The following is a 26,729-nucleotide window of genomic DNA, read 5'->3' as shown; positions in this document are numbered from 1 at the left end:
TTTTACTACATACTCTATTAAAACTATTTTAAAGTGAATTAAAAGTCTGTTAAAACAACAAAAAGAATAGTGAACACACACATACAATTTGCTTGTCTCTTGGAAATCCAACAGCCTGGAATGGGTTCTTGGGTTACTCAGTAAATCTTGTAATAAAGGCCAAGTGTATGCCTTTTTGGTAGGTCGCTAACCTCAGGAGGAAGCACTTTTGTGACAGGAGGGTTAAAGGTTCATCTGACGAATCTGGTCTCTGTGGAGGCTTGACAAATCAGAATTCTAATGAGATTCCACACACAGTCCAAAAGAAATGGAGCTATGCATTTCTCCAGACTGGATTCCACTGTGAAAAAGACAATATTTAATACAAAACAAATGTGCTAACCCAGAGGTAGCAGATTCACTTTATATAAGTCATAAAATTACAAAATTGGGTAAAGGTTTTCCAAGTGTCAAGGCATTTGTCTTAAATGGATTTTCAAGCTTTAACACGGATACTTGCTTTTAGCTTAGGAGCAGAATTCTTATTGAAACAAAATCCTCTATTAAACACATAAAAAAAAGCCCTGAAATAAAAGCCTTTGAAAGCTGGTACAAAGTTGAGGATCCAAGGCACAATTGTAATATGGAAATGTGTATAAAACAACTGAGGATTTTGTTCTTTTAGCATTTCACAAGACCGCCAAGTGCAAACATTTTTACCTGAATTCATCAGGAAGACATCTTCTCTGAGAAACACATTCTGACTTTGGATATAAATCAAGGCAAAACTTGTTTTCCTTTTTCTAGCCTTGACTTTCAAGAAATTCAAGAATCAAATTTTATACTCAGTAACAGCAATGTGTTCACCCTTCCTTCCAGTCTCATTGGTTTTGCTTTTCTTCCCTTAATGTTCATATTTTATTACCATTATTGTGTATGTCCTTTTTGGATATACTTCCCAAATTCTTTTGGCAAAGAGGCCAGGGATACTTCAAATACACACCCGAAAAAAGCAAGCAAATATTGCAAATACTTTTAGGATATAAAAGGGAGTGTCTTTGCCCTCATAAAACACCTTAATCAAAAGCAATGTTTCAGAATTACCTTAAGATAATATACACCTAGATACAATAGCGGGCTAAAGCTCATTATTTTAAGAAGTCCCCAGGACTTCAATTTTACCAAGAATAGACATATTTCCTAAATATAATCTTAGTTATCTTCATTAATATAATCTTAGCTACCTTCATTAGCCCAACCCTGGGCTAAGAGATTAGAAACTGTGTGTGCTTTGCTCTTGACCCTAGGTAAGTCCCTAACACCTGGCTATCATAGTGTCCTCTTTCCTATTGGGAAAATAGTACCTCCTCGACAGGAGAAGACCCATTATGATTAGGTAGGTGCTCTTAGAAGTAAAATTGCAATATAAATGCAATGTATCACCATCATACACATTAGAGGCCTAAGTGATTCTTTCTCAAGAGCTTAAAAACTTCTTTACATTCATGGCAAAAATTTATCTTTCTAAATTCATACTTTCTTTGGCAACAACATGACAGAGGCAGGAAAGCTGTATAAACACGCAAAGATGCAGGCACCAAATAACGAAAGAAAACATTTCTATACATAAAACATTATTTATACCTGTTTTCATTTTTTACATTAAAATATAAACATCCCCTTATCCAAAATAGCTGGTGAAAAAACTAAATGAAAAACAAACGAAGCCTTTAAAGATAGCTGGTGAGTTTTCAAGTGTCTTTGCTTAATACCAAACATTATGACTCAATAATAAAAAGAACCAAACTGGTAAGAGAGCTATAAAGTATCAATATACAACAAAATCTCAATGAACCAGAATACTCCAATCTCCTGGTTAATCAACAATTTACAAGAAAACTCTTCTTGCTTTAACCGTTAGTTTCTAAAAAAACTTTCTCAAGTTTTACTTTCTAAAGTAAAGTGAATCAACTTAACTTTGTGGCTCAGTAACTACAAAACACCAAACATAAATCAATTTCATTTTGATGATTTAGGATCATGTGGTACCTTGGGATGGGTACATCTGAGAGATGGGTACATCTCTCAGAATATTCATAATTTCTTTGCAGTTTTGTTAGGGGCAGAAAATTGGAGGGAACTGGAGTTTCTTGTATTAAATAAATCCCCAAAATTATAAGTTTTCACTGTCTTCTTTTGCCTCATTCTCCTAAAAAGGAGAGTGTAGCAAAAAGGTTGTAGTTAAGCAGGATTTCTCATTATAAGCATACCTATATAAACTGGTTCTGGAAACAATGCAGTTTGGTGACTTTACCCCTCTGGACAATTTTTTCTGCTTAATTAATATACCCAGTAACATGAATCACATGTAATGAGTCCACTGTTTTTCTGGATATCAAATTTCAAACCTTATGAATTCCTTAATTGGAATCTTTCCTCAAGAAAACCACTCATGAGGATGATTTCAAAACCAGAAAGTGAAAGTGTTAGTCTCTCAGTCCTTGTCTGACTCTGTGCAACCCCACGGACTATACCCCACCAGGCTCCTCCGTCCATGGAATTCTCCAGGCAAGAAATACTGGAGTGGGTGTCCACTCTCTTCTCCAGGGAATCTGCCCAACCCAGAGATCAAACGAGGTCTCCTACACTGCAGGCAGATTCTTTATCATCTGAGCCACCGGGAAGCCCTCAAAACCAGAAGAGTAGTAGATTTTGCTAAAAGAAGTAAAATGTGCTTCCTCTAATAATTCACAACTGCTTAAACAATCTTTACAAAGTTATCGAAAAGCACCACTTAGACAGTAGGTGCTTAACTCCTCGAAGCCATGAAATAGTAAGAGGAATAATAAGAAGTGCTGAGAGAAGAGCTACCTTCTGATTCTTTTAGAACAACTCAGTGTTTCCACAGGGCAGGACCCAGATCACTTGGTGGCATGTGATATGACTTTAGGCAATACACAACACAGAATTAAATAATGTTGAATCACAGTGTGAATGTCATTCCCTTTGTAACTTTCTTTTACATTTCTGATAATTCCACAGAGAGAGCCCATTTGGGGCTAGGTAACGTCTCTTACCTCAACAAGAAGGAGTAGGCTTCTTGGATTCAGAGCCTTGGCAGTCATCAGCATCCAGTTAGAATCTAACAACATCCTGTTTTATTTTTAATTTATTCTGTAGTTCTCTTTTTTTTTAATGGCAAACTGATGCTGATTTTTCACTTGGAGTAGAGATTAGTTTCTTTTTAAAATATTTTAAAATTTAAAAGATAAGTATTAAGTAAATAATAGCATATGTAATACTTAAGTGATAGAAGTTTGGCAAATAATGGCTATAGCCCAAATGACATATTTTTAAAAAGTGATTTCAAAAGAAGGTGTAAATGTGGTCTAGGAAAGAAACATGTTCACTGTGTTTTCAATACTTATGATGCTCCAGGGATGAGCTCACCACAGCCTTCTCCTACATCAGGTGATTTCCAGAGTTAACATTCAAGCAAAAATATAAAAGGAAAAAGAAACCATTCCACACCAATCTGGACTTCATAAACTCATGGTACAATGAATGTGCAAATGATCTAATATTTAGTAAGTCATTTGTTTTACACATAAGCTTTCCAATTCACTGCAGCATCTTTTATTTGGTCTATACTAATGCCTCACAAAGGCAAACTGGGGTTGTAGAGTTCCTGCTTGGTTCTCAGAGCAAGTCCCACACCTGCTTTTGGATTGAATTCTCCAGCCGTGATTCAGAGCTGTTGGCCCAGTCTTCCCATGGCATCTGACTGTTCTTCCACTGCCACTGCCCTGTAGAGAGGTGTCCTCATCTTCTGAATGATAATCATGGCCAACATTCTGCTGAGAGGAATTTGCCTACCAGGTATTGCATGCTCACAGGCATGCCACGCTGACTTAAAAAGGGCAGCTGGAGAGAAAGAAAGCAGAGCTTCTCATTTGTGGTGAGCAGTTTCTTCAGCACAGTGGTAGTGTCCTTCCTTTTCCTCTGTAAGGCAAGGCAGTATGTCTGAAGGATGGTGTCAGACATCATAATCAGGAGCTTTGCCCTGGGCTTGCCTTAGCCAGATCTGTAGTGTAACAAATGCTCCCACAGTCACGTGAAAAAAAAGCTGCCAGAGATTGCGCAGTTCATAGAGATACATGTTGCATAGACAGATTAAACCAAAAGTCAAAAAAGATTTGACATTCCGCCAGCTGGTATAGTAGACAAGTAAATAACACTGTTGAAAATATAAAAATGAATGATGATTAGGGTTATAGGAAGAAGAAATAGATGCTGCAACTATAAAACTTTAACAAGCCACAGGGTGAAATATGAAAGTGGAGTAAGGGGATTTTTCAACTACAGATAAGACAATGTAATATCTTTAAGACATTCAGCTATGAAAGCTCCAGCTTAAGAGGGAAATAGGTTTCTCCTTTTATGTTTTTCATTTTTCAAAAGGAAAAGCGTTTTGTATCATATTTAAAAGAGATAGCTTCCATGCAAACAAGCTAAACAAATTCCTCAAGATGACAGGCAACTAAGAAGCAGTCTTAGGATCTTAAGGGTTCTTATCCCAGAAAAGTTAAAAAAACTCATACAAGTTATTCAGCAAAATGGGCTCATATAACCTGAATCTGTATATTAATGAAATCAGCAAATATTTACTTGAGTGCAAGGGGCTAAACTAGGACCTGAGAGAACACTTGAGGGAGAATTTATTCAATGGAAATTTATTTATCTGTTTAGCATTGTTCTTTGGTTTTAAGTAAACAAAGACCTCACTCAGATGGAGCTTACCTTCTACTAGAAGACAGATTATAAAGTTTATATATAAGTATATATATGTATTTATATATATACAATCAAGTAGTTATGTTCTAGAAAAGATTTTTAAAAATGGGACACAGGATGCAATGAGTGGTGATTTAGAAGATAAAGTACTCCCCTGCACCTAAACCCTGGCATTCACCTTTCTGCCTTTATTTTTCTCTATATTACATTTATTAACATACTTCAAAAATATGCTTATTTTATTTGTCATCTGTAGTCTTCCAATGAAATCCAAGTTTCATGAGGGAGAGGTTTTTAACTGCCTTATTCACTCACTTTTCTCCATTGCCCCAAACAGTGCCTGGTATGTATACAATAAGTGCACAATAAAAATCTGTTGAATCAATGAACTGCTTTCCAAGTCTGGGATATATAGGAATTACATATGATCACAAAGTCTTAGGAAAGAGGTGCAAGTCTCTGTGTGACATTATATCCAGACTTCAGAACCAGAAGAACATTAGAGTGTTTGTGACAATACAGAAAGAATGTGATGTTCTGCTTAATGTGTTTAGTTCTTACACAAATCAGGACTGTGTTTGCTATCCAAGCAAAATTTAATTGGAAAAATTTATTTTATTGGAGTGTTTTGAATTTAAAAAGTTGAAAAACAAATATAAATTTTCTTTTGAAATAATTTTAAATGTCAGAAAAGTTGCAAAAGCTTTTTACCCCAACCAAATGTTATCGTCATATAACCACAGTATAATCATCAAAACAAGAAATTAACATTGGTTTTAATACTATTAAGTAACCTAAAGACTTCACTTGAGTTTTGCTAGCTGTCCCATAAGACCCTTTTCCTGGTCCAGAATCCAGCCCAGGACTCCATATTTCATTTAGTTGTCAGGTCTCCTTGAATCTTTAACAGCTCAAGTCTTTCTTTGTTTTCCATGACCTTAACAATTTAAAGAATACTGATAAGTTATTTTGTAAAATGGCCCTTAATTTTGGTTCACCTGATATTGTCTCAAAATTGAATAGAGGATATCCAATTTTGGAAAGAAGAATACCAAAGAGGTAATGTGTGATGTGTCAAATTACTTATTAACTCTCATCTTTTGGTAAGGTGGTATCCAACAGGTTTCTCCACTAGTTACTATTTTTCTCCTTGTAATCAGTATCCTGTAGGAGGATACTTTGAGATTATGTAGATTTCTATCCCATCATATTTTGCCCACTAATTTTAGTATCTATTGATGATTCCTGCCTGCCACAGGTGTTTGCCAAACAGTTGCTTTCAATTTCCATCATTCTCTACATTTATTAACTGGAAATTCTACTATGAAGAAGAGCTAGAGTACCTCGTATTTTTTTAAAATAAATATTTAATTTGTGGTTTTCAAAGGCTTTAAAGATAATGGTCTGTACCCCACAGATTACTTATTAATTACAAAGAGGAAAAAGATAATTTTGCAATGGAGATATCTGTTAGGCATCACTTAATCAATGATCAAATTTATTACATGCCTCTTGACTTATGAAATTAGAGGTATACAGAATACTATACTACATAGTATGGTCACCAAAATAACTAACCTGAATCTAATCACAAGAGACACATCTAGATTATGGGGCATTCTATAAGGTATTTTCCTGGACTGTTAAAAAATGTCAGGGTTATGAAAGACCAAAACAAAATAGAACAACAAAAAGGCCAGGAGATGGCATTGTAGGTTAAAAGATACACAACAACCAAACACACAATGCACAATGCACAATTTGAAATCAGAGGAAAAGAGCTATAGAAAACATTTTGGAGACAACATAATCTGAATATGAATCCTATGTTAGGTAATATTGTATCAATGTTAAATTTCTTGGGTGTGATAAAGGTATCATGGCTATGTACAACAGAACGATGTCTCTGGTCTCAAAAGACACATGCTGAAGTTTCCAGAGGTGAAATATCTTGATGTTTGTAACTTACTTTAAAAAAAAAAAAAACTGCAGGAACCTCTGCTTCTGGGAAGATGGAGTCGATGCACTTTCCTCTATTCTTTCCACTAGATACAACTAAAAACCCTGGACATGATATATCAAACAAGTATCAGATGACTCTGGATGATAAAGAGAAGAAGGAAGACACGCTAAGGACCTTAAGTCTCAAGGAATGACACATTGGTAAATTACCTAAGTTTGTTTGTTTGTTTTGCCTCATATACCCCACACTTGGAGCTGAAGAAGCTGACAAGTAGAAAACCACTGGACGCACACCAACAAAACAAACAAAACTCAATAAAATTTTGCTTTCTCTAGCCAAAAGACCAAGAGTGACGCGATTTTCCACTACAGAAACTTGTACACAACAACTATTCTACTACAGCCAAATAGCACCAGAACCAAACCAAAACAAACCAAAAAAGCCAAACATACACACACACAAACTGTGACCACCCACATTCACCCCATCAAAGCCTATGTGGGGAGCCTATCATGCTCTAAGGCTCTAATGCTAATGTTCTAATTCTCCAGGGCTTCAGAGAAGGCAAGTGGGAAGCCAGAACTTTGATTTCCACTGGATGGTAGGAGTCCCTCAACCCCACCCCATGGTGTATCACTAGAGACTAAGAAGGACTGCAGAAATTCACCTCCACTTGGCATTAAAAAGGCAATGGATTTCTCATCAGAAGCTATGAAGTTCAGATAAGAGTGGAACAACATTTTTCAAGTGTTGAAAGAAAATTAGCTGTCAATCCAGAATCCTATATCCAACAAAAATATCCTTTAGGAATGAAGGAAAAATAAAGACATTCTCAGATGACAGAACCCACTCCAGTGTTCTTGCCTGGAGAATCCCAGGGACGGCGGAGCCTGGTGGGCTGCCGTCTATGGGGTCGCACAGAGTCGGACACAACTGAAGCAACTTAGCAGCAGCGGCAGCAGATGACAGAAGACGAAGAGAATTCATCACCTACAAATATACTCTAAAGGAATGGCTAAAGGAAGTTCTCTAGACAGAAAGGAAACCAAAAAAAAAGGAACCTTGGAACACTGGATAGAAAAGGAGTACAGCAAAAATACATGTTAATGACTAGCTTTGCCTTTTTAAGAATTTTCTAAATTATGTTTGATGATTGAAGTAAAAATTGTAACAGGGTCTGATATGTTTCTAAATATATGTAGAGGAAATATTTAAGACAATTATAAATAGAGGAGGACAAAGAAATATAAAGAGTTACAATTTCTATGCTTCACCTGAACTAGTAAAATGATGACACCAGTAAACTGAGTAAGTAAAATGTAGTACCTTAGAGCAATATTTAAAAAGTCATCCAAAGAAATACATTCAAAAACATTATAGATAAAACAAAATGGAGTTCTAAAAAAAAGTTCAAGTAATCCACAGGAAGACACAAACAATAAAACATAAAAATGAAAAAGCTGAAAACAAAATACAAGAAGGCAGACAAAAACCTTAACATGTTAATAGCTACACTGGATATAAATGGCTTAAATATAGCAATTAAAAGATAGAGATTGGCAGGATGTATTAAAAAAACATAACAAACTCTATGTTATCTACTAGAAACTCACTTCAAATGATACAGGCAAGTTTAAAGTAAAAGGATTGAAAAAGATGTAGCATGCAAACACTAACCAAAGGCAAGCATGAGTGGCTATCCTACTATTAGGTAAATATAAAAATATTTTGGGACTTTCCGGGTGGTCCAGACTCCACGTTTCTACTGCAGGGTGCACAAGTTGCATCCCTGGTCGAGAAACTAAGAAACAGAAAGTGTGACCAAAAAATAAAAATGAATAAGTAAAAATATTTCAAAGAAAGCAAAAATAACCAGGGACAGAGAGGGATATAATGATAAACAGATCAATCAATTAAGAAGATGGAGCAATCCTAAATGTGTATGAACCAAACAACAGAGATGCAAAAACTGATAGAACTCAAATAATAAATACACAAATACACAACTATAGTTGAAAATTTCAATACTCCTCTGAGTATGCATGTATGCTAAGTCGCTTCAGGCATGTCCAGCTCTTTGTGACCCCATGGACCCCATGGATCCCATATAGCCCACCAGGCTCCTCTGTCCATGGGATTCTCTAGGCAAAGATACTGGAATGGGTTGCCATTTCCTCCTCCAGGGATCTTCTTGAACCAGGGATCAAATCCGCATCTCTTATGTCTCCTGCATTGGCAGGTGGATTCTTTACCACTGGTGCCACCTGGGAAGCCCAACAATTGATAGAACTAGCCAGAAAAATCAGCAAAGACATATAAACACTGAGCAACACTATCAACCAACAGAAGCTAATCAACATTTACAGAACACTCACTTAACAACAACAGAATACACATTCTATTCAAGTGCCCATGAAATATATACCAAGACAAAACATATTCTGGGCCACAGAACAAACCTCAACAAATGTAAAATAACTGAAATCACACAGACTATGTTATCAAACTACAATGGAATCAAACTACAATAATGGAAAGAAAATGAAAATATCCAAACACTTGGAAACTAAGCAACACAATTCTAAATAATCCACAGGCCAAAGAGGAAACTGCAAGGAAAAAAATTTTAAATACACTGAATTAAATGAAAATACAACATCTCAAAGTATGGAATAGAACTAAAGAAGTACTAAGAGGGAAATCTGTAATATTAAATGTACACATTAAAAAAGAGAAAATTCTCAAATCAAATCATCTAAGCTCTCACCTCAAGAACCCTGGAAAAGAAGAGTCAAATAAACCCAGAGCAAACATGAGGAAAGAAACCACGGAGGTAGTGCAGAAATCAATAAAATAGAAAATAGGAAAAAAAACAATAAAACAAGGAACAGGCTCTGTGAGAAGATCAATGAAATTAATAAGAATGATCAAGAAAAGAGAAGATACAAATGATCAATATGAGGACTGAAATAAGAAATATCACTACATATCCTATAGACATCAAAAGGATAGTAAGGGAATACCACAACCATCCAACACACAAATTTGATAACTTAAGTGAAATGGACAATTTCCTCATAAAATGCAAACCATCCATTGTAAACAATTATGTGGATAGCTCTATAACTATTAAGAAAATTGTAAGACTTATTAGGGTTTTCCTGGTGGTCCAGTGGTTAAGAATCCACCTTGCAATGCAGGGGACACTGGTTCAATCCCTGGCCCAGGAAGATCCCACATGCTCTGGAGCAACTAAGCCTGTGTGCCACGACTACTGAGCCCACGTGCTACAGCTGCTGAAGTCTGTACACCTAGAGCCTGTGCTCTGCAACAACAGAAGCCATCATAGTGAGAAGCCCACACACCAGTGAAGAGCAGCCCCTGCTCACGGTAACTAGAGAAAGCCCATGTGCAGCAACAAAGACCCACCACAGCCAAAAAATAAAAATAATCTTTTTTTTTTTTTTAAAGACTTACTAATAGCATAAGTAATCAAAACTGTATGGTACTGGCAGAGGAACAGACACATAGATCAACAGAACAGAATAGAGGCTCCAGAAACAGATCCACATAAACATGCCCAACAGATTTTTTCAATGCAAAAGCAATTCAGTAGAGGGAAAAAAAGGAAAAACTGATAAATTAAACTTCATAAAAATTTAAAATACTTGAACTACAAAAGACTCTTAAGAGGATGAAAAGATAAGCAAAGACTGGGAGAAGATATTTGCTACATATCTGACAAAGGACTAATATCTAAAATATATAAAGAACTCTCAAACTCAACAGTAAAAGACAAACAATCCCATTAGAAAATAGGCGAAAGACATGAACAGACATTTCACCCAAGATGATACACAGGTGGCAAACATGAAACTATTTTCAACATCATTAGCCCCTAGGAAAATGAAAATTAAAACCACAATGAGATTATCACTACACATTTATCAGAATGGCTTAAAAAAAAAAATACAGACAACACCAAACGCTGACAAGGATGCAGAGAAACTAGGTCATTCACACAATGCCAAATGTAAAATGGTACACTACTCTGGAAAACTGTTTGTTTCTTAATAAGCATGCAACTACCACGGCCCAGTAATTGTCCTCCTGGGCACTGAGCTCAGAGAAATGAAGAATTTTTTCACACAAAATCCCAACCATGAAAGTTTATAGCACCTTTATTTATAATAGCCAAAAACTAGAAACAATTCAGATGTCCTTTAAATGAGTGAAAGATCAAACAAACTGTGGTACAGCCATACCATGGAATACAATTCAGCAATAAAAAGGAACAAACCACTGACACATGCACGGATAAGCCTTCAGAATATTATGCTGAATAAAAAATGCCAACCACAAAAGGTTATATATACTATGTGGGTCCATTCATATAACACATTCAAAATGAGAAAATTATATTAATGGAGAACACAGGAGTGGTTGCCAGAGATTAAAGAGGGGTTGGGGCTGGGGCAGGAGGGAACTATAAAGGGCAACATGAGGAGTCTTTATGGTAAGGACTGTTATATACTTGACAGCATCAATATGCACTGTGATGTTGTATTATAGCTTTCCAAGGTGGTTACATTGCGGGGAAATGGATAAATGTTACGTAAGCACGCTTTATGACTCCAGGTGAGTCTAATTATCTCAAAATAAAGAGTCTAATAAGAAAAACAACTTCACATATTCATTTTATCTGCAACTTACATTGTAAACAATGAGCATATACCCCATATACAAAAACATACAAAAAAAGAATGAGATTAAAGCAAATGTTGTGAAATGTTAACAACTGGTGATTCTAGGTGTACCAGTTTCTCAACTTTTCTATAAGTCTAAAGGTTTCCAAAATAAAACACAGAAGGAAAAGCACAATCTCTAGTTTCTTCTGATTTCCTATTTTATGTTTTTGGTCATGCAATGCAGCTTGCAGGATGTTAGTGCCCAGATCAGGAATTGAGTCCATGCCCTCTGCTGTGGAAGCATGGAGTTCTAACCACTGAACTGCCAGGGAATTCCCAGATTTCCTATTGTAAATGTTCCATATCAAGATGATCTCTATCTCACTGAACCCTGTGATTCTGTAAGTATCCAGAGCCTGGAGGAAAAGGCAACAAACCATGCAGTAGCAGTCTTTGAGGTCTGATCTAAAGGAGATTAAAAAATATCCTGAAATTGGAGATACAGCATATCACATGGTAAAAGCTACTTAATTCTTCCTATGGGGAAATTATAGAAATATGCTAATCATATTTGGAAAGCATTCAGTTTCAAGCCTGTCAATATGAAGGACATTGTTTTTTTAATTTTCTTTTTTAAAGTATTTATCTGTTTACTTCTCAAGTTAAAAGAAGACCTGGGTGACATTGCTCCATCATGAGGCTACTCTTAAAACTATCAATACTTTCATCTGTTCTGAGAAAGTTACAGAGGTATGCCTATCCTTGGCAAGAGCACTGGTTCTAAGATCACTTAGCTTCAAGTCACTGACTGACTGTAAGAACGGTCTAGGCTGCTGTGAAAAATGGTGATAATAATAGGATTAGTGTGGGGCTTTCTTTGAGGATCAAATGGCGTAAGGAATGTAAAGGGCTTACCACAAAGGAAGAGCTCAACACATTTTTGCATTATTATTAGCATTTAAAATTATTTCATTAAGGTAAAACAGCTAAAAGTATATTTTATAAGGATAATCATTCATGAGACTATTTTAAAGTTAATATTTACCTCACATTGTTTTAGAATATGAAATAGTGCATATGTTATTAAGTTATACACTTACAGCATTATAAAAGTTATGCAAATATAGGAATTTTGCTTAGAGATAGCATGATATAGTGGAATGAATATGACATTTAAAATCTGAAGACCCAGTTCAGTTCTGAATCTACCACTTGCTGGCTATGTGATCTCAGGATAGTATTGAAACTGCTTCAGATTTCTCTTTTTCAAAAAAGTGAGGATGATATACCCTCTGTGATAGCCTGTAGAGATTAAAGGACGAAATCTGCACAAGAATATTTCATAAAATTAAAATACGTGTGACATCAATGAAGACAAGCTTTCATATCTCCTGCATGAAATGTCATTCATTATAACTCAATCTGTCAAATTTGACAGAAAAACAATTTCTAAAGCTAATATAAATGATTAAGAAAAACTAGGGGAATTTAAAAAATGGGGCCACTGAAACTAAAATTTCTAATGTCTTCACATAAAAGTCAAATGCATATATTTAATATATTTCCCTAAAGATTTCTTCTGAGTTTTAGGTACCCTTTTATTTGCAGGACTGCATCTAACATTTTTCTATGCAAGACAGAGAAATGTGACACCTATAAGTGTTAAGTCAAAAGGCCTTGCTTGCTCTAACATGTTTCAACAAAAACACTTGAATCTGGGTAATCAGCATGGTTAAATCTCCCTTCTCTAACATATCTGTGCCTCCTCTGGTCTTGTAAATGAGAGTATGTATCTCCCTATGATTCAGGTACAAAACCTCCTCTCTCCTGAAGTCTCAGATCTACCTGGTCTTCGAATCTCAGGGAGTCTTCCTTCTCAGCGTCCTTTCTTTTCCTATCCCTACTGCCATTACCTAGAGAAGGGGTAGGCTACCCACTCCAGTATTCTGGCCTGGAGAATTCCATGGACTGTGTAGTCCATGTGGTTGCAAAGAGCTGGAAACAACTGAGCCACTTTCACTTTCACTGCCATTACCATAGTTTAGGCTTTCATTACCTTCTGCCTCAAAACTAATATCATTACTTGTAGTCTCTCTGCTCTGACAATCTGCCCTATTCATCATTGCTAAATTAAATATCCTAAAATCCTGCTTTTGCTGTTCCCTCTTCACAGACCTCAAAAATACAAAATCCTCAACCTGGAGTAGAAGCAGAGGCTGCAAGTAGAATAATAAGTCACCAGAATATCTAGAAGTAGCCTTTACTGCCACAGGCTGATGACCTGCTGCCAATGAAGCCCCAGCACAGGAAGAGGGCTAACACTGAATTCACTGGGATCTATGTTCATTCAAAAGGGTCACAAAGCTAACAGAGGCTCAAACTGAAAAACGAGGCAAAGAACTCAGACATTATCTTATTTAAAGCGCACAAGAAGTTAATTAGAAATGATACCTGAAATGAGCAATAACAGGAAGGTATTTCTTAAAAATGAGAGAGAACCTACCTGGTAAAGGCAGGCTGCTGTTCCAAGAAAAAATGCAACAATGTAATTTAAGTCCTCACCATCACTCTGCAAAAATAAAATAAAAAGTTATTCTTTCTGTGGAAGCCCATTTCCAAAAACAATCCATTGGGATAGGATATGACCTTTATGCACAAATGGTCAAAATTTTCAAAAGTGGAATATAAAAATACTCAAGAGTCCTAAAAGAGAAACATAAAACACATCATAAGAACCTGAGAGTGTGAGGTAGGGGAAGACTACCAGTGTTCTTCTAGGTCTGGGCTTCCCCATCAATTATATCTTACCCAAGAGAAGATGAAAGCCAATGGAAACAAGTTTCCGCGTAACGTTAAACGTGTCTCTACTTTCCACTAAAGAAACCATATGAAAATATACAATACCCCAGCAGCCTATAAAGCTAGGCCTGCTTATTGGGATTACTATTTGACTCAAATAAATACTGATAGTTTACATCTAGAACTAGCACATCACCAAACTGTCCAATGAAGTCATTTGACATGATTAAAATTTTTTAAAAAGACAACTAAAATTGAAAAGCTACTGTCCACTAGAGTGTGCTAAATCCCAATGAGGAAATTCAGTGACATGTATTATGTTAAAATCACTCAGGAAAAACAGAGATAGATTATGCATAAGAGTATTTCTTTTAAAAGAAAACTAATAGAGACACGTAAAAACCCATTTTTTTCTACTCCTCTTTGGTTCCTTTTAAATATCTGTATTTCTCATGTCTTTTGATGGAGTAGAACATAAAGCCCACGCAGGAGCATCAAATTTCTTTTCTTCTAGGTAGAAACATTAAATTTGGCCCTTATTTTAGAAAAAAAAATCTCTCTATACAATAAAAATTTTCAGAAGACATGGGAGTGTCTCTCAGGACCATGAGTTCTTGAAATAACATAAAGCGAACAATTCCTTTTCCATTTGCTATTGGGCAACAGAAGTGCCTGTAAGGCAGAGAGAAAATGGCTTATCCTAGTGAGAGGATCTTAAAATAGAAACCATTAATCTGTCTGGGATGGTTAGACCAGTTCTATACCAGAGACAAGGAAGGTCAAGAAAAAGCCCTTCTACTTTAATAATTCTAAGACTTTTAAATAAGTTCTGCTTGATTGTTTTTTCTTCTGTCCTTTCAATGATCTTTTTTGATTATAAAAGTTCATGTTCATTGTAGAGAACCTGAAACAAAATGTTACAAAGAAGAAACTCACATAGTACATAATATCACAATTTTGGGAGAATTACTGCTAACCATTTATGTACTTCCTTCTAATCCTTTCTGTACAAAAATATATGTACTTTGAAAAAATGGAATCATACTTTTATGTATTTTTTAGTACTTCACACTATATCATAAAACATGTTCTTAAGATACTAAATATTTCTCAACCATTTAATTTGTAATGATTACATAACCTTTAACCGTGGGGCTATACAATAATTTCATTATTGTCTTAAAATCGAATATTATATTTTCCCTAAATTTACACTATCACTTTATAACTCTCTTAATTGCCTTTGGAACACTTAACAGCATGTTTCTGGAGTAGATCAGAACTGGGTTCAAATCTTTATTTATTAGCTAGCTGTATGACCATGGACTATTATTAATATTTAACTCCAATTCCCTTTTTTGAAAATAAAAGTTGTACAGAGTCAATGAAATATCAATAATATTTGGAAACACAAAGAACAGTAACGGACACAGTAAGTATTCAAAAACATTCACTAATTTCTCCTTCTCAAAGGTTACTATATGCATCATTTATCAGATAATTAGGATTACCTTTCAATATTGTTTAAATCTCTAATGTGCTAGCCTTGTTTTCTCACTGAGATCCTAACCATCCTTCAAGGAAGAAAATGAATCTTACTACTTGCAAGAAACTGTGCACAAAGTGGGAATTCAACAAATGAATGCCAAATTGAGTTGTGCTTTGGAAAATCTTTATTTCCACTTAGTAAAGAGAATATTTATAAACATATTCTTCTTTCAAAAAATAGTCATTCATTAAACACTGATGGCCCAAGTACTGTGTTATGCAACCAAGGACAGAAAACAAGTTAACACAAAATGAGGAAGCTCAACTCTAATCAGGAAGGCAGATATAGAAAGTAACAATTTACATCCAAAGTGGTAACTGATGGGATAGGTGTATGTATAGGGTACTAAGGGAGCCTACTGGAGACACATTTAATTCTGGAGAAAAAAAGGATCAGGGAAGGTTTGTCACAGAAAGTAAAGCTTAATTTGCATCTTGAAGGATAAACCAGTAGGCAAGGTAGGACAAGAATTCCAGGCAAACGGAGTAGCTTGTACAGTTTTAAGAGGATAGGATGACTCCAAGGTCTCCTATTTAGGCAACATTTGAATGATACCATACACTAAGTTGGCCTTTCCTGGTGGTTCAGGTGCTGCAATGTGGGAGACCTGGGTTCGATTCCTGGGTTGGGAAGATCCCCTGGAGGAGGGCGTAGCAACCCACTCCAGTATTCTTGCCTGGAGAATCCCCATGGACAGAGGAGCCTGGCGGGCTACAGTCCATGGAGTCACAAAAAGTCGGACACGACTGAGAGACTAAGCATGCACAAACACTAAGTTGGGAATATAGGAGGAAAAATGGGCTTGAGGGAAGAAAATATGAGTTCATTCTGGACTCAGGTATTTTGGAGTTGCTCATGAGATATTCAAAAAATAAGTTTAGTAGCCATTTAAGTCAGCTTCAGGGAAGAGTTTAACCTAGAGATCTAGTTCAGTAGTCAAATATTTAAATAGTAGTTAAATGAAATAAAGGAGTATGACAACGAAATGCAAAATATATTTCTTGACTGGCTGATAGACTGTAGAGAGGAAAAAATATAAATATAAAGGATATTTGGGGTCAAATATGAATTGTGAAATCTAAAAATAGATTTTATTATTAGCTAATACTGCATTGGTCTTCTGGAGAAGGCAATGGCACCCCACTCCAGTACTGTGGCCTGGAAAATCCCATGGGCGGAGGAGCCTGGTAGGCTGCAGTCCATGGGGTTGTGAAGAGTCAGACACGACTGAGCGACTTCACTTTCACGCATTGGAGAAGGAAATGGCAACCCACTCCAGTATTCTTGCCTGGAGAATCCCAGGGACAGAGGAGCCTAGTGGGCTGCCATCTATGGGGTTGCACAGAGTCGGACACGACTGAAGTGACTTAGCAGCAGCAGCAGCAGCATTGGTCTTCAGTTTCTTTGGTTTAATAAAGGTATTGTGATTACGCAGGAGAATGTTCTAGTCCTAAAGACAGACATATTGAATAATTTTGGAATACATCTGTCATAATACTGACAATTTTACTTTCCAATGATTCAGAAAAAAAGAAAATAAAGAGAGAAAGGAAGAAAGAATGGCAGGTATGTAACAGTTCAGTTCAGTCACTCAGTCGTGTCTGAATCTTTGTAACCCCATGGACTGCAGCATGCCAGGCTTCCCTGTCCATCAACAACTTCCGGAGCTTACTCAAATTCATGTCCATCAAGTCGGTGATTCCATCCAACTATCTAATCCTCTGTCGTCTCCTTCTTCTCCCGCTTTCAATCTTTCACAGCATCAGGGACTTTTCCAACGAGTCAGTACTTCACATCAGGTAAAGTACTGGAGCCAAAGTGTTGGAGCTTCAGCTTTAGCACCAGTCCTTCCAATGAATATTCAGGACTGATTTCCTTTAGGATGGACTGGTTGGATCTGCTTGCTGTCCAAGGAAGGCTCAAGAGTCTTCAACACCACAGTTTAAAAGCATCAATTCTTTAGTGCTCAGCTTTCTATATAGTCCAACTCTCACATCCATACATGACTACTGGAAAAACCGTAGCTTTGACTAGATAGATCTTTGTTGGCAAAGTAATGTCTTTGCTTTTTAATATGCTGTCTAGGTTGATCATAGCTTTTCTTCCAAGGAGTAAGTGTCTTTTAATTTCATAGCTTTCCTTCCAAGGAGCAAGTGTCTTTTAATTTCATGACTGCAGTCACCATCTGCAGTGAGCCCCCCCAAATTTTTGGAGCCCCCCAAAATAAAGTCTCTCACTGTTTCAACTGTTTCCTCATCTATTTGCCATGAAGTGATGGGACCAGATGCCATGATCTTAGTTTTATGAATGTTGAGCTTTAAGCCAACATTTTCACTCTCCTCTTTCACTTTCATCAAGAGGCTCTTTAGTTCTTCTTTGCTTTCTGCCATAAGGGTGGTGTCATCTGCATATCTGAGGTTATTGATATTTTTCACAGTAATCTTGATTCCAGCTTATGCTTCATCCAGCCCGGCATTTCTCATGATGTACTCTACATATAAGTTAAATAAGCAGGGTGACAATATGCAGCCTTGACATACTCCTTTCCTGATTTGGAACCAATCTGTTGTTCCATGTCCAGTTCTAACTGTTGCTTCTTGACTTGCATACAGATTTCTCAGGAGGCAGGTCAGGTGGTCTGATATTTCCATCCCTTTAAGAATTTTCCACAGTTTGTTGGATTCCACACAGTCAAAGGCTTTGGCAAAGTCAATAAAGCAGAAATAGATGTTTTTCTGGAACTCTCTGGCTTTTTCAGTGATCCAACATATGTTGGCAATTACATCTCTGGTTCCTCTGCCTTTTCTAAAACCAGCTTGAACATCTGGAAGTTCATGGTTCATGTACTACTGAAGCCTGGCTTGGAGGATTTTGAGCATTACTTTGCTAGTGTGTGAGATGAGGGCAATTGTGGGGTAGCTTGAACATTCTTTGGCATTGCCTTTCTTTGGGATTGGAATGAAAACTGACCTTTTCCAGTCCTGGGGCCACTGCTGAGTTTTCCAAATTTGCTGGCATATTGAGTGCAGCACTTTCACAGCATCATCTTTTAGGATTTGAAATAGCTCAGCTGGAATTCCAACACCTCCACTAGCTTTGTTCGTAGTGATGCTTCCTAAGGCTCACTTGACTTTGCATTCCAGGAAGTCTGGCTATAGGTGAGTGATCACACCATCGTGGTTATCTGGGTCATGAAGATCTTTTTTGTATAATTCTTCTGTGTATTCTTGCCACCTCTTCTTAATATCTTTTGCCTGTGTTAGGTCCGTAACATTTCTTTCCTTTATTGTGCCCTTTGCATGAAAATTTTCCCTGGTATCTCTAATTTTCTTGAAGAAATCTCTAGTTTTTCCCATTCTATTGTTTTCCTCTATTTCTTTGCATTGATCACTTATCTCTCCTTGCTATTCATTGGAACTCCACATTCGAATGGGTATATCTTTCGTTTTCTCCTTTGCCTTTAGCTTCTCTTCTTTTCTCAGCTATTTGTAAGGCCTCCTCATGCAACCATTTTGCCTTTTTGCATTTCTTTTTCTTGGAGATGGTCTTGATCACTGCCTCTTGTACAATGTCATGAACCTCCATCCATAGTTCTTCAGGCACTGTCTATCAGATCTAAACCCTTGAATCTATTTGTCACTTCCACTATATAATTGTAAGGCATTTGATTTAGGTCATACCTGAATGGCCTAGTGGTTTTCCTTACTTTCTTCAATTTAAGTCTGAATTTGGAAATAAGAAGTTCATGATCTGAGCCACAGTCAGTTCCCGGTCTTGTTTTTGCTGACTGTATAGATTCTACATCTTTGACTGAAAAGAATATAATCAATATGATTTCTATATTGACCATCTGCTGATGTCCATGGTAGTCTTCTCTTTCACTGTTGGAAGAGGGTGTTTGCTATGACAAGTGCATTCTCTTGTCAAAACTCTGTTAGCCTTTGCCCTGCTTCATTCTGTATTCCAAGGCCAAATTTGCCTGTTACTCCAGGTGTTTCTTGACTTCCTACTTTTGCATTCCAGTCCCCTATAATGAAAAGGACATCTTTTCTGGGTGTTAGTTGTAGGTCTTCATAGAACCGTTCAACTCCAGCTTCGTCAGCATTACTGGTTGGGGCACAGACTTGGATTACTGTGGCATTGAATGGTTTGGTAGCTGTTAATTGTATTGCTTTTTAAAACCTTTCTGTAAGTCTGAATTCTTTCAAAATAAAATGGTGTGTGGTGGGGGAAACAGGGATACAAATGAAAAAAAAAAAATGCTTTTCAGTCACTAACAAGAATCTCTATATACTGCCATGAAATGATTTACATAGTTAGATGGAAAAAGATTCAAATCAATATGAATAATACACTGACATTTACAAAGGAATAATTTTAAAAGAATATATAAGTAAATCTATAAATACATACGTATTAACATATATGGGCTCCCCTGGTGGCTCACTGGTAAAGAATCCACCTGCAATGCAGGAGACCTGGGTTCAATTCCTGGGTTGGGAAGATCCCCTGGAGAAGGGAACGGCTACCCACTCCAGTATTCTGGCCTAGAGAACTCCACGGACTGTATAGTCCATGGGGTTGCAAAGAGTCAGACACAACTGGGCAACTTTCACTTCATTTCACTAACATATGCACATAGTCTCTCTAGAAGGATACACCAGTGGTTGACTCTGGGGAGGAGAAATGGGAAGAGAATTGCCTATTATGAAAATTACAGGCTTGAAATTTACCATGTACATATTTTACTTGTGTATGCATGACTATTGATGTCTGTAGATATACACACATTAACTTTTTTAAAAGTCATTATGAAAATATCCAAGAAGATGTAGACTTAAAAGAATATAAAGCCAAGCACATGACACAAACCCTACAATTTAAAGGACAGGTGGAGGACAAAATTTACCAAATAAACTGAACAACAAGAAGAGAAAGGAAAAAAGATACAATAGGAAAAATTGTTTCATGGAAATGAAGGGATGAGATTATGTCAAGAATAAAGTAAACCATGAAACTATTAACAGTGATCTATTTTATTTGGTTCTAAGTTTTCTAAAATAAACATTATTTTTGAATTTAAACAATGAATTATTTTCAAAAGCAAGCACTGAACAACATGTGTGATAAGACAGGACACGTAAAACAAGACCTCTAGAGCGGCTGCAGTATCTGGTTACCCGAAGGACACAGGTGAACTTAATGGTCACTGAAAGAATTATAAGGGCAGAAAGGGATCATGGTCAACCAAGAGAACAGAGGTAAGGGAATAGGGGCACAGTGTAGTCTATGCTTTCAAAATATTAGGAGGGAACATACATCTAGAAGTTTTTTAGGGGTGTTTTGTTTGTTTTTTTTAAGATCAGCAGGCTATAACATACTTATGAGCTGAGAGAACAGAGCCAGTAGAGAGGAAGCATATGAAAAACAGATGAATAGCTACAGGCTGGGGAAACATGGGGCAGAGGTTTAGAGAGAGACAAAAGTGGGAGTCAGTGGGGGCAGGGTGGACAGGAGATGGGATTAAGGGTGGGGCAGGGAAGAAAGGGCTGAAGTAAAGAGTTCAAATGTTTTAAAATCATATTCACCTTCAGAGGATGCTAGGATATCAATATACTGCTTGAGAAATAACTAATAAAAGGAAAGAATTTTTTAAAATGAGGATGTCAAGGTAAGCAGAAGCTTCCTATGATAGCCACAAAATGTATTAGAATGATACTATTTAAAGGTCTGTAATAATTGAGAAACATTCACTTTTTAAACTTCAGTGAAAAAAAGGACACAAAGTTACATAATGGTATGATATGTGTGTATATATATGGTAGATATGAATAAAATAAGAGAAAATTGGGAGATTTTTCTTTTTTTCTTTATACTTTTCCTTCCAACTCTTTATGCACAGAGCACATGAAAAATGCATTTATTTTTTTTAAGAAAGCAATCACTGCGTCTTAACATAGATATAATACTACTAAAGAAATAAAAACTTTCATTGAGCTTTAATAGGTACATAATTTGTTTAAAAGGTAGTAACAAATCTATGGGAAATAAAGAACTCCAGGAATAAAAGCAAGTTGACTTTTAGTTATAGTATCCATTACAAACAATTTGGGGTCGCAAAGAGTCGCACACGACTGAGCGACTGAACTGAACTGAACAAACAATTTTAGAATCAGAGCCGTAGTAATGAAGTGATCCTTGAGCCTATGTAGTCTAAAACTTTCCTCTAGCAAAATAGAAAAATGAGATCCAAGAAGGTAAAATAACCCATCCAAGGTCACAAAGTTTGCTATTGGCAAATGTGACCCAGGTATTCTGACTTCTAGGTCAGCATTTCCAATTCTGTATCAGAATACTCGTTTTTTTTTCTAGTGCACCACATGTGAATTACTTCTGGTTGGCATCAGCCTAATTAAGATCATCGTTCCAAGGCTGATCCTTAAAAGCACACAGGAAAAGTAAGCCCAATGTGATAAAAGCTTATGCATTCGTGAGGTGTCAATTCACAATAACATGTCTAAACCCAGAACAAAGTATGGAAATGAGCGAAAATAATCTAATTTACACGTTACTGTGAACACCAAATCAAATTTACCAACTTGAAAAAGAGCTGTACTCATCCTAAACCTCCCCAGTCTGAACTTAGATACCAAAGAAAAACTTCAGTACTGGGCATTGTAATAAATCGCTTGTTATCACCCTAAGAATCAGTTATTAATCCAGAAGAAACAAACTTGTGCTGAACCTTCAAAGACATTAACTACACAGGAATGTTAATTCCTGTGGGTTCTCAAATTTAAATTGCCTCAGGCACCAAGTTACATACTAGGAGATAAATGTGGCAATCAGTTTTAATACTTAAGGAGAGTATTTAGAATTCACAGCCTTAAAAAATCAAATTTGAAATTAATATCAATATATTGTTCACACTCAGGACACATACTATACATTTTCAGCTAGATCTAAAAATATGGCCCCCAAATAAAACCTTTGCTTTTAAATCAAGTATTAAAGAAATGCTGAGGCCACTTAATCTAGGTACTGTCTTGGCACTTCCTCTGTTACTACTATGATCTGCTGCTGCTAAGTCGCTTCAGTCGTGTCCAACTCTGTGCGACCCCATAGACGGCAGCCCACCAGGCTCCCTCGTCCTTGGGATTCTCCAGGCAAGAACACTGGAGTGGGTTGCCATTTCCTTCTCCAATGCATGAAAGTAAAAAGTGAAAGTGAAGTCACTCAGTTGTGTCCAACCCTCAGCGACCCCATGGACTGCAGCCTACCAGGCTCCTCTGTCCATGGGATTTCCCAGGCAAGAGTACTAGAGTGGGTTGCCATTTCCTTCTCCAACTAGCGTGTGAGATGAGTGCAATTGTGCTGTAGTTTGAGCATTCTCTGGCATTGCCTTTCTTAGGGATTGGAATGAAAACTATTTCCAGTTCTGTGATAGCTATGTCTTTTTTTTCTTTAGCACCCTTGCATTTTAACTGGGGGCATGGCTGCTGAGCTTCATGTCCAGCTTCTCTTACAGATAGGTGCGGCCATATGACTAAGTCTGTACCAGTGGGGTGTGATTAGATACAGGTAAGTTCAGAACAGATAAAGGTTTAAGACCCATGTTCGGGATTTTGCACTCAAGTCTACACAGTGGACCACCTCAAAAAGATCTACTTTATTGATCAAAAATAATCTACAGCAACTGTAGAGATTATTCTGAACACAAAGTACAGTGATGAAGGAGAAAAGGCTAAGAAGTATGTCTTAAGTTCAGTGGCTTTAATGAGAATAAAAAGAACATTTTAACCAACACAAGTCACAAACAATGATAAAAGAGATGCTGAGGGAAGAGTAAAAGAGAGAGAACTCAGGTCCCTAATTTTGTATATATTTTCTTTCAGGTTAATTCAAGCTATAAAGGATGTACTGTTGAAGTTAATCTAGTTTGCAAGCCTAAACTCATCCTGCTAAGAGCTCTAAGTTTATCACAGTGCTCTCTGCAATCACATTTTTCTCCATTTGTTAGCCTATTGTCCATTCCATCTTTCAGGAATCCAACACTACATAGCACTCCTTCATTATTTTCATTACAAGACAAGGAAACATATCTCCAAGTTCCAGTCACTTACCAGAACATTCTCTCTATACAGATGTAAAAACCCCAATAATTGGAACAATGGGAATCTCTACTTTTGGTCCAGTGAATTTCCAAAAGCAGTAATTCTCATTTAGGTGAGAGGATCAAAATTTGCTGGAAAATACCTTAAAACTACCAACGAGTGACAAAGTACCTGTAGATTACATTCCCCCAACTTTGTACTCTTTTGTTCCCTCACTCCTCTCTTAAAGCAGCACTGTTTTAGGAACCTCAACTGTTGATGAGTGTATTTGGGTTATGGCAGAACAAAGACTTAAAACAATGCTGAGAGAGTAACATAACCAGGTGTCCCTAGCCTCCAGACAGCTAAAAACCCTACATGGAACAATTTACAGTTCCCCGGGTCAAGTGAGAAAGCAATGTTGTTGGGGTGAATTTAGTCTAGGACGACAGTGAAAAAGAATTCCATATCAACCATCAGAAAGACACATCTTCAAAGATATAAGCATCCCAAACTATAAAAGACCACTGTAACTTCCCATTCATAATTCACCCCATGCTGCTTTCATACCCCACCACCACAGTTTTAAGGAACCGTTTAAAATAAAAAACCCTGAAGCTCCTAGGGAAACTGTAGACTCTAAGAGACAATAAGAAGCTTCAAAAATGTAGGGAAAATGCTCAGCTTCCTCTTACCCTCCATGAAAACATATACCTTTACTCTGCCTGAAATTTCTGTTTCTTGAAAATCTACCTATTAATTTGGATTAAGAAAAGTGTTTTCCAGATTACATAATAGGTGCTAATAAATATTAATTTTTAGCATTTAAAATCTAAATGTCATATATTTATATGGTTCAAAAAGTAAAAATTAAGAAGATACATATTGTGAAGATTCCCAATCCTACTCTGCTTCCTATCTATCCAGTTCCCACTACATTTATTGGTTTCTTATCTTTCCAGACTTTCCTTGTGCAAATTAATGCAAATTACAGTTATTTCCCAGGACATCTTGATGAGGGGAGCTGGGGGCCAAGCTGAGAGAGACTGGTGGGTACAATTTCAGAGAACCTGCTCTGTCTCTCAGTGGCTTTCTCAAAATGGCCATAGTTCTCAGACAGCAAAAATTTGTATATCTGACTATGAAATACAGATCAGACTCCTGAACCCAGGCTCCATTCTGGCTAGGGCTCTGGTGTCCCTACCTGGCCCGTGTGAAGGGGAACACTCTGCCACTCTGTTAGAAAAGAAAGCCCCATCCACCATTTCTTAAGAGCTGGCCAAGTGTAACAAGCTGTACTTTAACTAAGTAGAGCCACACCTAATGAAATATCAAAGTCAGAGAATGTGCCTCCAGTCTTTGCTTTAATTTGGTGGTAGTGGGGAGGTGTGTGTACGGATGAACAGACTGCTATCTTTAGAGCAGTTTCAGGTTTACAGAAAATTTAAGCAGATGGTACAGCGAGTTCCCATATATCCACTCTTTCCCCTACTCACTTTCCTCTATCATTAACATCATGCACTAACATTGCAACTGATGAACCAATAGTGACATACTATTATTAACTGAAGTCCATGGTTTACATTAGGGCCCACTCTTTGTGTTGTACATTCTACTGGTTTTGACAAATGTATAATGACATTGGGCTTCCCTGGCGGCTCAGACAGTAAAGAATCTGCTTGCAATGCAGGAGACCCAGGTTCGATCCCGGGGTTGGGAAGATTCCCTGGAGAAAAGAATGGCTACCCACTCCAGTATTCTTGCCTGGAGAATTCCATGGACAGAGCAGCCTGGTGGGCTACAGTCCTTGGAGTCGCAAATGGGTCAGACATGACTGAGCAACTAACACTATATGTGCACTATAAGGACACAACCACCATTATAATAAGAACAGTTTCACTGCCCGAAAATCCTCATGCTCCCTTCCTCCATCCCTCCAAACCTTTTCACTTATTGTCTTTAGAGTTTTGCCTTTTTCAAAATGTCGTATAGTTAAAATCACTTAGTATATAGTTTTTTTTTTCAAACTGGCTTCTTTCATTAAGCAATATGAACTTAAGGTTTAGCCATGTCTTTTTGTAGCTTGATAGCTCACTTCTTTTTATTACTGAATAATATTCCACTGTATAGTTTGCTGAAATCTGTTTATCCATTCACCATTCACTTTTTTTTTTTTAAGATGATGGATTTATTTGGATGTATTTTGCCATTTTTTTTTTTTTTTGGTTGTGCTGCACACCATGTGGAAACCTTAATTCCCTTACTGGGGATTGAACCCATGTCCCCTGCATTGGAGAGGACAGGGGTTCAATCCCCAGTAAGGAGTCTTATTAACCACTGGACTACCAGGGAAGTCTCCTTCATTTTATAAGAAATGAAACTGAGGAACCAGAAAGTAAGGTGAACAATTCAAGGTCACAGAGCTAATCAGCTCAGCTGGAGTCAACTCTCTCTCTCACTCTTCCACAAACAAAAATCAGCTCTCACACTTCTATGTGACTGTTCTTTCCACTATATCAGGTTTTTTTTTTTTTTTTTAAAGGCAAGAGAAGATCTTATTTATTAGCTTTTTCCAGTCAGCAGTCTCCAAATTGCCTTTCTTTCTTTCTGGCAGGTTGTTTAAGTGGTTTGAAATTGATGCCTTACTAGAATAAAGCTAAACAGCTCAGCAACCAGGGCAGGAATGCCCAGAGACAGCAGCCAGCTGCCCTGTGCCTGAAAGGGAACAGGGGCTTTACCTACAGGCCCGGATGTTCAGGAGAGGAGCTGGGAAGTCATAAGAAGACCCCCAATCCCCCTGGAGGGATAGCTCTGCTGCCTGAAAGCTGTGATGTCCTCTGCTCTTGGCTTCATATGGCTGAGGA

General features: G+C 37.1%; 1 protein-coding gene across 2 annotated transcripts in view; it reads right to left on the bottom strand.

Annotated features, from left to right (window-relative positions):
* Positions 1-343: 343 nt before the first annotated feature.
* Positions 344-26,729, bottom strand: part of SEC22A (SEC22 homolog A, vesicle trafficking protein) — an 85,246-nt gene continuing 58,860 nt past the window's right edge. For both annotated transcript variants that reach the window (XM_027535719.1, XM_027535667.1), the window contains 2 exons: positions 13,928-13,993; positions 344-4,216 (listed from right to left, as the gene is read on the bottom strand). In XM_027535719.1, coding sequence (XP_027391520.1) covers positions 4,016-4,216; positions 13,928-13,993 — 267 coding nt within the window. In that variant the 3' untranslated portion in view covers positions 344-4,015. The remainder of the gene's footprint in view (positions 4,217-13,927; positions 13,994-26,729) is intronic.

The sequence above is a fragment of the Bos indicus x Bos taurus genome, chromosome 1 (genome assembly GCF_003369695.1).
Source record: "Bos indicus x Bos taurus breed Angus x Brahman F1 hybrid chromosome 1, Bos_hybrid_MaternalHap_v2.0, whole genome shotgun sequence".
Classification (NCBI taxonomy): domain Eukaryota; kingdom Metazoa; phylum Chordata; class Mammalia; order Artiodactyla; family Bovidae; genus Bos; species Bos indicus x Bos taurus.
The sequence above is the reverse complement of the archived record's forward strand: the minus strand, read 5'-3'. Positions and strand labels throughout refer to the sequence as shown.